Source organism: Propithecus coquereli, unplaced genomic scaffold (genome assembly GCF_000956105.1).
Source record: "Propithecus coquereli isolate 6110/MARCELLA unplaced genomic scaffold, Pcoq_1.0 Scaffold142, whole genome shotgun sequence".
Lineage (NCBI taxonomy): Eukaryota > Metazoa > Chordata > Mammalia > Primates > Indriidae > Propithecus > Propithecus coquereli.
Genome location: NW_012138525.1, coordinates 4,545,023 through 4,558,104, shown reverse-complemented (window position 1 = coordinate 4,558,104; position 13,082 = coordinate 4,545,023). Strand labels below are relative to the sequence as shown.

The 13,082-nt window shown below is 42.1% G+C and overlaps 1 protein-coding gene across 1 annotated transcript in view; it reads left to right on the top strand.

Annotated features, from left to right (window-relative positions):
• Positions 1–13,082, top strand: part of GLE1 (GLE1 RNA export mediator) — a 29,044-nt gene that overhangs the window by 10,584 nt on the left and 5,378 nt on the right. The window contains exons 4-11 of the mRNA XM_012639721.1: positions 850–998; positions 1,259–1,319; positions 1,567–1,821; positions 7,358–7,589; positions 8,157–8,269; positions 8,401–8,470; positions 12,051–12,193; positions 12,299–12,489. Of these exons, the coding sequence (XP_012495175.1) occupies positions 850–998; positions 1,259–1,319; positions 1,567–1,821; positions 7,358–7,589; positions 8,157–8,269; positions 8,401–8,470; positions 12,051–12,193; positions 12,299–12,489 (1,214 nt within the window). The remainder of the gene's footprint in view (positions 1–849; positions 999–1,258; positions 1,320–1,566; positions 1,822–7,357; positions 7,590–8,156; positions 8,270–8,400; positions 8,471–12,050; positions 12,194–12,298; positions 12,490–13,082) is intronic.

Genomic DNA, 13,082 nt, shown 5'->3' with positions numbered 1-13,082 from the left:
ATAAAAATACATAAATGAATAAATACAATAGAAAAGACATAATGTCTTAACAATATATTTTGACATATTTCCATGTCAGTATGTAGTATCTCATCCTCTTTAAGGGCTACACAGTATTCTACACTATGACTACGGTAAAGTATATATGTAATAATTTCATCATTTCTGAGTTAATTTAAATCATTTTAAATTTATTGCCATCATCAACAGGGCTGCAGTGAGCATCCTTTTACATATATCTTTGCTCACAAATGCAAGTATTTCCTTAGGATAAATTCCTAAAATGGAATGGGTGTCAGAGGATATATACACTTTAAATTTTGATAGTTAAAATGTCAAATTGCCCTTAAAACCATACAAGAGTACTCTCATGAAATAATAAGTGAAATGTCTGGTACCATTAGGTACTAAGGAAGGAGACTTTCCTTAGTGGAGGTAGGGGAGAAAAGTCTCCCTGGCAGAGATAATAACAGGAGAGCAGTGAGACAGGAATGTATGTAGCATGTTTATGGTATTAGAATAAGGATTTCTGTGGATTACCATGAAACCCTCATAAGAATACACAGGATGGAAGCTTAAAAGGGCATGGCTGTTGGATAATATGTTGCCGAGTCCCTGGTGTGACATAAACCATGTGGGGCAAATTGGAAGAGCTTTCTAAAAGAGCTGAGTTTAAAGATGAACCCAAAGGAGAGAGGGCACTCCTGCAAAGGTTCTGAGAAGTAAACTGATGATTCCATGCCCTGGAGTGTCTCTGAGTGTATGAAGGACCAATGGGAGGGTAGCCTCCAGGGGTAAAGGAGCAAAGTGTCGATGGCACTACAGAGAGCAGGTGCTGATCCTTTCCAGGAAGGCCTGCGGCAGTGGCAGGAGGAGCAGGAGAGGAGGGTGCGGGCCCTTTCGGAGATGGCATCTGAACAGCTGAAGCGGTTTGATGAACGGAAGGAACTGAAACAGCATAAAGAATTCCAGGACCTGCGGGAGGTGATGGAGAAGAGGTGAGTCTCCCTGAATTGTGATTGGGAATGTCAGTGTGGTCAACTGGAACTCTTTCCCAAGAGGAATCCCAAGGGGAAAAAGTTGAACTTCTTCTGAGTCCTTAAATATGAAAATAAAATAGGCAGAGAGGCTTATAACCTGAAAAAATGACCAACCTTTGAAAGATGACCAAAGTAACACAAAGAGGGAGGCTTTTGGGAGAGGTAACACAGCTTTAGGAAGCATCCCTCACTGTTCCTCCCTGCCATTTTTCATTCAGCTCCAGAGAAGCCTTGGGGCACCAGGAGAAGCTAAAAGCGGAGCATCGTCACCGAGCAAAGGTCAGAGCCTGGGAGAATCGGCATGGGGATTTGGTGTCTGTAACCTGCCTGAAGAGTCAGGTTCTGGCGGACCATCACCGTGGAGCACCTGGCCCCCACCCTGCCTCTGTGTAACTGACCTTGGGAAGTCCTTTTCCTGCTCAGAGCCCATCTGTGACAATAGGTAGCCCAGCTAGGACTTGAGGATTGTAGAAAGAGAAAGCCCAGGAGTCCTTAGGGAGAGGTGACCCCAATGCACTTTTTGTAGATTCTCAACCTGAAGCTGCGGGAGGCCGAGCAGCAGCGCCTGAAGCAAGAGGAGCAGGAGCGGCTTCGGCGGGAAGAAGGCCAGGGCCGCCTGCGCAGCCTCTACGCCCTGCAGGAGGAAGTGCTGCAGCTCAGCCAGCAGCTGGACTCCGCTGAGCAGCACAGGGACCTACTGCAGATCGACCTGGCAGCCTCCCGCACCCGAGGCAACCAGCTGTGCAGCCTCATCTCGGGGATCATTCGGGCCACTTCAGAGGTGAGGGGGACTTCTGAGTGACTCTGTTTTCTGTTTTTGAAGTGGAGAACCTCAAGAGCAAAATTGTTTTCTGATTTAAAAGTAGTGCCTGCCCCCTCTCCCACAAATAATGAAAGCCCAGTAAAGCCTGAGGAGGAAGGAAAAGGAAAAAAAAAAGTAATGCCTGCTTGTGGGAGGAAATACCAAACATTACTTGTTATCGCCGTACCTAGAGGTAACCACTGTTACCATTTTAGCATGTTTCTTTTCTTACAGGGTATTGGTGGAGGGGTATCTGTGTCTGTATGTGTTATTTCCATCCTAAATTGGACTCATGTAGATATAGCATTTTATATCTTAGGTTAAGAAAATACCTACTTCTTATGATTGCAAAATACTTTTTATTTTATTTTTGTTAGAGGTGAGAGTCTTACTTTGTTGCCCAGGATAGGGTGCAGTGGCACGATCCTAGCTCACTGCAGCCTCAAACTCCTGGGCTCAAGCTATCCTCCTGCCTCAGCCTCCTGAGTAGCTGGGACTACAGATGTGTGCTACAATGCCGGCTGATTTATCTATTTGTAGTAGAGATGGGGTCTTGCTCTTTCTCAAGCTGGTCTCAAACTCCTGAGCTCAAGTGATCCTCCCACCTTGGCCTCCCAGGGTGCTAGGATTACAGGCATCAGCCACTGCACCCACCCCAACATTGTATTTGAACATGTAATTACTATAATCATTAAAGACATTTTCATGTTTTTAAGACAGTGTTAATAGCTGTAAGTACTAGGCCAGGTACGGTGGCTCACGCCTGTAATCCTAGCACCCTGGGAGGCCAAGGTTGGAGGATCACTTGAGGTCAGGAGTTCAAGACCAGCCTCAGCAAGAGCGAGACCCGTCTCTACTAAAAATAAAAAGAAATTAGCCGGCCAACTAATAATAGAAAAAATTAGCCGGGTGTGGTGGCACATACCTGTAGTCCCAGCTACTCAGGCGGCAAAGGCAGGAGGCCCTTGAGCCCAGGAGTTTGAGGCGGCTGTGAGCTAGGCTGACACCATGGCATTCTAGCCTGGGTAACAGAGCGAGACTGTCTCAAAAAAAAAAAAAAATAGCTGTAAGTACTGTATGGCCTTGACATCTAGTAGGCATTCATTAAATATTTGATGAACAGGATAAAAGAATTTTAAGGTTCTTGGTTCACATCCAAAAGCTGTACCAATTCACCCTTTATTAGCAGTGTCTGTTGCCATTTACACTGTATACTTGAGAGTACTGGATATTGTAAATTCCTATTGTCTTTGCTCATTCAGTAATTTTTTTGTTTTAATTTGCACTTCTTGAATTTTATGTCTTCTAGCCTTTTATGTTTATTTTATGGATTGTATGTTCTTGTTCTTAGTTTCTGTTTCTGTTGGAGATTACATGTTTTTAAAATTTTCAGCTGGACTCGGTGGCACTTGCCCGTAGTCTCAGCTACTCAGGACGCTGAGGCAGGAGGATCACTTTAGCCCAGGAGTTCAAAGTTACAGTGAGCTATGATCATGCCACTGCGCTCCAGCCTGGGCAATAGAACAAGACCCTGTCTCTTAAAAAAAAAATTACTATTTCATTTCACTTGAATTAATTCTCTTGTTAAGCTACCAACTTGATAAATGGTAGGGTTCATTTGTTTTATTTTCCTTTTGATTTTTAAGAATTTTTTCAACTAGATTCAATTTTGTTTTATAATTATATAAAACATTTACATGGTTCTAAAGTCAGAACTACAAAACAACGTATAGTTAGAGAAGTCTAGCTTCCTTCTCTTTTGTCTCCATTGTATTCTTGTCCTTTCTGCAAGGGACTGTTTCTATTAGCTTTTGGGTCTTGTGTCCGTTCTTTAAAAACAAAAGCAAATATGTAGTGGGGGTGGGGGGAGTATATATATCTCCTGAGATAAAAGGTAGCTCAGTATATGTACTGTTCTGTGCCTTGCTTTGTTGTACTTGGCAGTATAACCTGGAGATCACTGCTTAGCAACGTGTAGGTTTTCTTTATTTCTTTATGTAACTGCATGACGTACATAGTACAACTATGGTTTCTGACATTTCTGATGCAAAGAAGTTATGGGTTTTTGTCCCTCATTTAATCCATCTGAAATTTATTTGATGTTTGATGGGGGATAAAGATCTTTATTAAAAAATGTTTATACCGTTTTACTACCACCTGTCCTTCCTGATTTGTATGTACCTTTTATCACACTAAATACTATCCTAGAAGCTCATTCTCTGTACACTTTCACTTCCTTGATTGTGTTTTTATTTATTTTTTAATTAGCACTATGGGAAGGGTAATTGTGTTTTTATTCTTATACCAGGATGAGTCCAATTTTAATTAATGGAGTTTAATCATTTTAATATTTAAAGGAAAAAGCTAATCATGAGCTATTAATAATAGGTAGTTCCCCAAAGTAGTTTTATTTTTTTTTTTAAGATAGGGTCTTGCTCTGTTGCCTGGACTAGAGTTCAGGGATGTCATCGTAGCTCACTGCATAACTCAAACTTCTGGGTTCAAGTGATCCTCCTGCCTCAGCCTCCTAAGTAGCTGGGACTACAAATGTGTGCCACCATGCCCAGCTAATTTTTCTATTAATACTTTTTTGTAGCAATGAGATCTCACTACATTGCTCAGTCTGGTCTCAAACTCTTGGCCTCCCAATGAGATTTCTTTTTCTTTATTCTTCCACTACCTTGGAAAAGTTGGTTTAAAATGTAGTACCTCAGTGATTTAATAGACAAAGCTGTCAAACATGTTTATAGGAGAGAGCATAGAAAATGATGCAGAGCTTCTCTGTTCATTTTGTAATCCTGGTAATCAAATTCTGACAAAATAGCATGCTAAAAGAAGTTTGCATGTCAGTCTTACTTATATGCAATCTCATTTATGAGCAGAAGTTCTAAATAAAAAATTAGAAAAACAAATTTATCAATACCTTAAAAGAATAATGCACTATAACCAAAGGGGTGTTATTGTAAGAATAGTGCAAAGCTGGCTCAAGTGTTAGGAAATGTATTCATGAAATTCATTTCACTAATAGGTTAAGGGATCAAAATCATAAGTTTATCTCATCCGATGTTATAAAAACATATGCTAGAATTCCACAGCCCTGATATAAAAAGAAAAAACTTATAGTAAACTAAGAATAACAGCGTATTCTTCATTAACATGATAAAAATATGTATCTCCCTAAGACTACAGTTCAGATATGTCATGAAAATTGGGAAAGAAAAATATATCACGTTGCTGCTGTTCAATGTTTTCATAGAAGTTTTATCCAATACAAGTCAATAAAAGCAAATGAAGTCTAAATATTTAAACGAAGAAATGTAATTACTGTTATTCAATGACAATACAATTATTTACCTCAAAAGCTAAGAGAAAAAGCTGGAAACTATTATATTTTTTAATTAGACTGTTAATGAGTTTTTTTAATAATGTGACCAAAATTCGAAATATTCTAGCAAAAAATGCTACAAATAGGCCGGGCGTGGTGGCTCACGCCTGTAATCCTAGCACTCTGGGAGGCTGAGGCAGAAGGATCACTTGAGCCCAGGAGTTTGAGGTTGCTGTGAGCTAGGCTGACGCCACGGCACTCACTCTAGCCCGAGCAAAAGAGTGAGACTCTGTCTCAAAAAAAAAAAAAATGCTACAAATATAACGAAATATAGAATGCCTAGAAATAAACTAGCACAAAATAGATGTGGTTTACATAACAAAAAATACAAAGCTTTGTTGGATTTATAAATGAGACTTAAATAATTGGAAATGGCTCAAACCTCTCAGGCTAAAAACAAAGAACAAACCAACTAACCAACTAAATAAATAAATAATTGGAAGAATTTACCATGTTTCTGAAACCTCAATAAAGTAAGATGTCAAATTTGCCCAAATCAATAAATTTAATAAAATTTTAATAAAAATGTGTTGGACCATTTCAAAAAGGACTAGTGATGGGGGACTTGTATCATCAACTATAAAAAACATTTCTGAACACTACAGTTAAAGCAATTTGTTTTTGCATAGAAACACAGAAAGGGCCGGGCGCATTGGCTCACGCCTGTAATCCTAGCACTCTAGGAGGCCAAGGTGGGAGGATTGCTTGAACTCAGGAGTTCGAGACCAGCTCTGAGTAGGAGCGAGACCCCATCTCTACTAAAAAAAATAGAAAAAATTAGCAAGTCAACTAAAAATAGAAATAAAAATTAGCCAGGTGTGGTGGCTTGCACCTGTAGTCCCAGCTACTCGGGAGGCTGAGGCAGGAGGATCGCTTGAGCCCAGGAGTTTGAGGTTGCCGTGAGCTAAGCTGACACCATGGCACTCACTCTAGCCTGGGTAATAAAAGCGAGACTCTGTCTCAAAAAAAAAAAAAAAAAAAGAGACAGAAAGATTAGTGACACTGAATAGCAAACACAGAAGAGACAAATTTTTTGTAGGTAATTCATGTATGATAAAGGTATCATTTCAGATCAGTGGGGAATAGATGGATTACTTAGAAAGAGAACTAACAATAAAAATAAAGATGACATTTGTACCACACTGTCACTTCTTCTATATTTCTTGGATATTTAAATGTAAAAAGACACAAGAGATCATTAAGTTCAGTGGAAAAAAATAAGTAAATATTTGCATTATATGAAGGTATGGCAGCCCTGTGTTGGCATAGCAATAACAGCAGAAGTCATAAAGGAAAAGATGGGTAGATATGAGTACATACAGGTTAAAGGCACATTACAAATTAGATACCGTATTTGTAACATATACAGCAGACCAAATTTTAATGTCCTTCATACAAATAGAGCTTTTGTAATTTATGGGAAAAAAGATAAATGAAGGGCAATGTGGGAGGATTGCTTGAGTTCAGGAGTTCAAGACCAGCCTGAGCAAGAGCAAGACCCATCTCTACAAAAAATAGAAAAATTAGCCAGGCGTCATGGCATACACCTGTAGTCCCAGCTACTCAGGAGGCTGAAGCAGGAGGATCACTTGAGCCCAGGCGTTTTGAGGTTGCAGTGAGCTATGATAATGCCACTGCATTCTAGCCCGGGTGGCAGAATGAGACCCTGTCTCAAAAAGAAAAGAAAAAAGATAAACGAATCACTCCTACTTTCCCCCTCCATTCCACTAATGGAAAAAATGAGCAGAGGACAGGACAAGCCCCTTAAAAGAGCAGAAATGAAATATAATTATCCAATAAATATGAAAATAGGTTCAAAATCACCATTAGTGTATGCAGTGCAAATTAAAACAGTATCATTTTCATCTAGCATATTGTCACAAACTTTAAAAAATTACTCTGGCCATTGGTGAGGGCATAAACAAATTTATACTTAGGAACTATGAATGTGGTAGTAAATCGGTACTACCTTTGAGAGAACGGGAGAGCAGTATCAACATGTTGAATGCGGGTACTCCTTTGTTGCAACATTCCAATTCTAGACATTTATGGACTTGTGTGAGGTATGATTTAGCCCTACAGGGGTACCTCTGGTATGACCACTAAGCACCATCTCTGTCACTCCGACAGAGTGGCTATCCTACAGCAGAGAACCAAGCTGAGGCTGAGCGAGCTCTGCAGGAAATGCGGGACCTTCTTAAAAACTTGGGGCAGGAGATCACCAGAGCCTGTGAAGACAAGAAGCGGCAGGATGAAAAGGAGGCCCAGGTAAAGCTGCAAGAGTCACAGATGCAGCAGGGACCGGAGGCTCACAAAGAGTCCCCAGCTCCCAGCCAGGGCCCAGGAGGGAAACAGAATGAAGGTAGGTTTTGGTGTGGATATGGTCCTTTAACTGGGCGTAAGTTTCCGAATGTGAAAAGAAACGAGAGTGTGTTCTGAATATTGTGTTAAGCTATAGGACAGTTAGCCGGAACTCTTCATTTTTGATTGATGTGGAGCCTGATTTCAGATTCTAACACTTTGCAGGAGGATGTGAAAGTCTACATAATTGTAGTAGATATATTATTACAAGTATTGCTGCTACTGAGCATTTTAAATAAATATATACAGATAGATGTTTGTTTAATATTACGTACATATTTTAATACATATGAAAATCATAGCAAAGTGTTTGAGAATGCTGGCCCTGGAGCCAGATCAGTGGGAATCTAGTTTTTCTGATTAATAGCAATGTGACCGTAGCAAATGACTTAATTTTCCGTGCCTTTTTGCTTATGTATAAAATGGAGATAATAATAGTATCTACTTCATAGTTATTATGACAATTAAAGCAGTTAATACGTAAATAAAGTGATTAGAAGAGTACCTGGCTCATATTACATGTTCAGTAAATACTAGCTATTATTAAAGCCTCTCTTTTATTTCTCAGACCTCCAGGTGAAGGTACAAGACAGTACAATGCAGTGGTACCAGCAGCTGCAGGATGCTGCCACACAGTGTGTGTTGGCCTTTGAGGGCCTCACCAACAGCAAAGACAGTCAGGTATGGGCAGGGTGGATGGTGGGAATTCTCTGGGCCTGATGGTGCTCAGAGAATGACAGCCTCATGGCCCACACAACATCTACTGAGCTCTTCAAAACACTGTCTACCTTCTCACTCTTCTTCTCTGGCAGGCCAAGAAGATAAAGATGGACCTCCAGAAGGCTGCCACCATCCCAGTGAGCCAAATCTCCACCATCGCAGGTTGGTCAGAGGAGTTAAGAATGTGGACTTTAACTTCACTGTATTATTCGACTCCAAATCTATTTATCTGTACAGTTCTCTAAGCGGTTCCTATGTAAGGTTCCTATAAAAAGAGTATGCTCAAATAAATGTTGACGTTGGATCACGTATATGTAAGTTATATATATCCTATTTTTCTCACCTGTTTCCTCTTCAACACATAGAAAGTAATCATCATATGTTCGTTGACTCATTAATGGCAAATTATTGAGGATGGCTCTTAACTGAGAGTATCACTAAGGGAACCTAGGCAGTGACTTGCAAACTTTGCTTTTGTCCTACTACATTAGCTTTTCCAAACTCTAATCTTGCCTTGTTAATACTTAAGGACTTGTTCTTTTCTCAACAGAGACTGAGATTTGGACAGTGAGACCTAGGCAGGGAAAAGACCCTTCTTTACGACCAGAGGTTCATTTCTTTTTTTTTTTTTTTTTTTTTTGAGACAGAGTCTTACTCTGTTGCCCGGGCTAGAGTGCCGTGGCGTCAGCCTAGCTCACTGCAACCTCAAACTCCTGGGCTCAAGCGATCCTCCTGCCTCAGCCTCCCAAGTAGCTGGGACTACAGCTAATTTTTTCTATTTTTAGTTGTCTGGCTAATTTCTTTCTATTTTTGGTAGAGACAGAGTCTTGCTCTTGCTGAGGCCGGTCTTGAACTCCTGACCTCAAGCGGTCCTCCTGCCTCAGCCTCCCAGAGTGCTAGGATTACAGGCGTGAGCCTCCACACCTGGCCAGAGGTTCATTTCTGTAGAGCTCCAGATGTGGAAGCCTCCAAATTACAGACTGAGCTGCCAAGTGGCTGGGGAGTGTGTACAACTGGGAAGCTCCTCTGACTCATCATGGGTCCCATTCTCCAGGTTCACTTGTCGTTGCCTAAATGTTGCAGTTCCTGCCCTTAAGAGGCAATATGACAAAACTTACATAGCACTTTGCTGCCTGAATTTCTTTCTGGAGCAGGGCAAGGTATAAATAAATAAACATATGTCACTTTGTGGAACTGAAAGTGCCATGTCCTTCGATAGCAACAGCAAGGGGAAGAGGTGGACTGGACAGCCACCCTACGCGTCACTGGTCTCCAGCTTACCCTCAGCCCTTTCCCTTGGTTGACTGCAGCTTCGCTTCCTCCTTCGTCAGAAAATGGGATTCCCAGCGTGGGCTCCTGGATGCTGCCCCTTCCACTGCACCACAGCTGCGTTGCCTCAGTCCCCGTGTCCTGGGACAAGGCATCCTTCCTGCTGGGCTTACCCTTCACCTCTGCCCTGCCCCTGCCCACTCGAGGCTCCTGCCCAGCTTTGTCTCAATGTCTGGCACCTTTCTTTCCTGTTTTCCGAGATTACTCCCTTTTACAGACTCCTTTCCCTCGGCCTTTAAAGATGCTTCGGTCACACCCTAACGGAGGTTTCCCTCGGTCCTCTGTCTTCTCAGCGTTTTCTCATCTTCCTCACGTTTCCACTTGGCACTGTTGACGAGCCCCTCCTCTGGGAAACTACTCCTTTGGCTTCCATGGCATCGTTACTGTCCGGGTTCTCCTCCTGCCTCTCTTTCTCTCTCTCCATTGTGCATTCCTCAGTTTCCTACCTGCCCCCCCGGAGGTGATTCCTAGGGATCTGCTCTTCCCCTCAGTTCTCGTTTGTGTCCTCCATGGCTTCAGACATCGCCTGTGACTCCTGAATGTCTCTCTGGGTCATTCCTTTCCTCTGAGCTTCAGATTCTGCAGCTCCAGCAACCTGAGGGGCATCTCTGCTTTGTCTCTCAGCTACCTTAAGTTTAGTATGTTCAAATCTGAACCCATCATCTTCCTTCGGCCTCTTTTTTCTCCTGTTTTTCCCATAAGTAATTAGTAACACCATTATCTCCTCAGTCACTTTAGCTGGAAACCTGGGAGTCATCTTCCTCACTGCTTCCTCTTTTTCATTCTCTACATCTGATTAGTGTCTAGTTTTGCTGTTTTTCTTTTTTCTACATCTTCCTTGACATTGTCCCTACATCTCCATCATGACTGGGAGCCCTTTAAGAGCTTGTAATCCAGCCAGAAGCAGCTCCAGAGTTAGTGCTCAGTAAATGCTGAATGAATGAGAGAGAAAGATGACCTAACTCCTGTCTTTTTAAGAAAGGTGGCTATCCATGAGCAGTGAGATTTGGAGAAAAATTTCAATAACAATGTGGTGCCGATGTGGTGTGTAGGAGGCCACAGCAGGCACAGTGTTAGGAGCTAACTAGAGAGGTGTAGAGAGGGGCTGGGTGACCTACAGCCATACCACCCTGAACGCGCCCAATCTCGTCTGATCTCGGAAGCTAAGCAGGGTCAGGCCTGGTTAGTACTTGGAAGAGGGGCTGGGTGGAGGACTCAGCCAGTGGGGTCCTTTGAAACTGTCAGTAAAGTAGCAGTAGAGTGTGACTTAGCAGGAATATGAGCGGAGTAAATTTGTATGGAAATGTACATAGTTGAACATCTCAGTAAGTTTGGGGGTTATTAGGCCTGTGCTTTCTATGGTGTCTCATTACTTGATTCTTGGTTCCCTCCTGCTTTTCTTCCTGAAAAATGTGGTTGGCTTTTTTTTTCTCCCTAACAGAATCACTGTTAGGAAGGATATTTCTGAGACTTTTGTGACATTTCTTGAAATGATTAGGAACTTGGTAGGTTATTTTTCAATTGGAGATGCTGTGTTAATTAAAATTTTGATTTTAGGTAATAGAAAGTAATTCAGATCTACTTAAGCAAAAAACAAAAAGCACAAACACATACACACACACACACAAACACAAAGGAATTAATCCTAAAGATAAAGGAGTATTTCACAGAGCCCAGTGGCAGAAATGGGGCGAGGACTTGGGAGCTAGAAACTTTAGTTCTCTTTTCCTCTCTCATCTCATCTTCCCTCTGTACATCTCCATCCTTATTTTGTGGATTGCTGTTCTTTGGTCCACATGGCAGTCACAAGCGACCACTGTTCTTAACTGTGTTGCAGGGCCGGCCTCTTCAAGGATTGACTCTTACTGGACTGATTGGCTTAGCTTGGCTACCTCTAATCTAATAGCAGCTGGTGTGGGGTGTGGCACACAGCATCTTTCATATAGCTATAACTGTTAGGAACCCACTTCTGTGTCCCTGGGGACAGAGGAGGGCAGGTCCCAGAGAAGGAGGGAAAATCGTAGGGTTGGAATATCCTTTAGAAGGTTTTTCCTAGAGATGCAACTGGCTTCTCTAGGGATATCAGCCACAGCCCGTGGGATCTGTAACACAATTTAAGAGCTCTTTCTATACTGTTTATGTCTTTGTTTTATTGTCAGTGTCAGAATTAGTTCATTTCCAAATAAGGAATTCCTCTGGAATAGTACCATGGCTTGCATACTTTGGCATCCCCTACAACACGTGTGTGTTTGATTATCGTTTATTCTTCTGCATCAGTGTTTTAGCTTTTAGGCTCGGAACTTCTTCAGGGCTGCAGAGCTGGATTGCTATAGGTGCTTTGTTATTATAATGATGAGAAAGAGATTGATCTGCTGTTGTATCTTTTAATTAACTTTCTGTCTGTCACGCCTAGGTTCAAAGCTGAAGGAGATATTTGACAAGATCCACAGCCTCCTCTCAGGAAAACCCGTTCAATCTGGTGGGCGCGCTGTATGTGTCACACTGACCCCACAGGGGCTGGACTTCGTCCAGTACAAACTGGCAGAGAAATTTGTGGTGAGATACCTTGTTACCGGAGGTATGGGAAGAAGAGGCTGGTACACAAGATTTCAGCCTTTCTCGGGAGTTAATTTAAAATTGTACCCATCTCTGTGTTCCCAGAAACAAGGCGAGGAGGAGGTGGCCTCTCATCACGAAGCAGCGTTCCCCATTGCGGTTGTGGCGTCTGGGATCTGGGAGCTCCACCCCAGAGTTGGGGACCTCATTCTTGCTCATCTGCACAGGAAATGTCCTTACTCTGTTCCTTTCTATCCAGCTTTCAAGGAGGGAATGGCTTTGGAAGACTATCAGAGGTAAAGTTGTTTTTCTCCTTACTCACTGTCCATTGGGTGATGAACGAAATATAAATAGAACTGAAATTTGTTTTCCCTCTTTCTCACAGCTCCTCTTATGTATCTTGGATGTTCCATCAGAAATATAATGTCTTTCATGCAAACTGGACAGCCTTTGGGACTTGTGGGTTTAGGCACCAATAATCAACATAGTTTAGTGGAAGGAACATCAGATCTAGAATCCAGGGGTCTTAGAAGTTTATCCCTACTCTTTGTCAAATAGCTTTGCAAAAATGTGTAAATCATTTAACCTCTTTGAGCATCATTTTCCTTATTTGTAAATGGGGGTAATGATATCCATTAACTCCTGAGAGTTTGCCTCACTGGGCTTATAAGAAGCACATGTTTGGGCCGGGCGCGGTGGCTCACGCCTGTAATCCTAGCACTCTGGGAGGCCGAGGCGGGCGGATTGTTTGAGCTCTGGAGTTCGAGACCAGCCTGAGCAAGAGCGAGACCCCATCTCTACTAAAAAATTAGAAAGAAATTAATCGGACAACTAAAAATATATAGAAAAAATTAGCCGGGCATGGTGGCGCATGCCTGTAGTCCCAGCT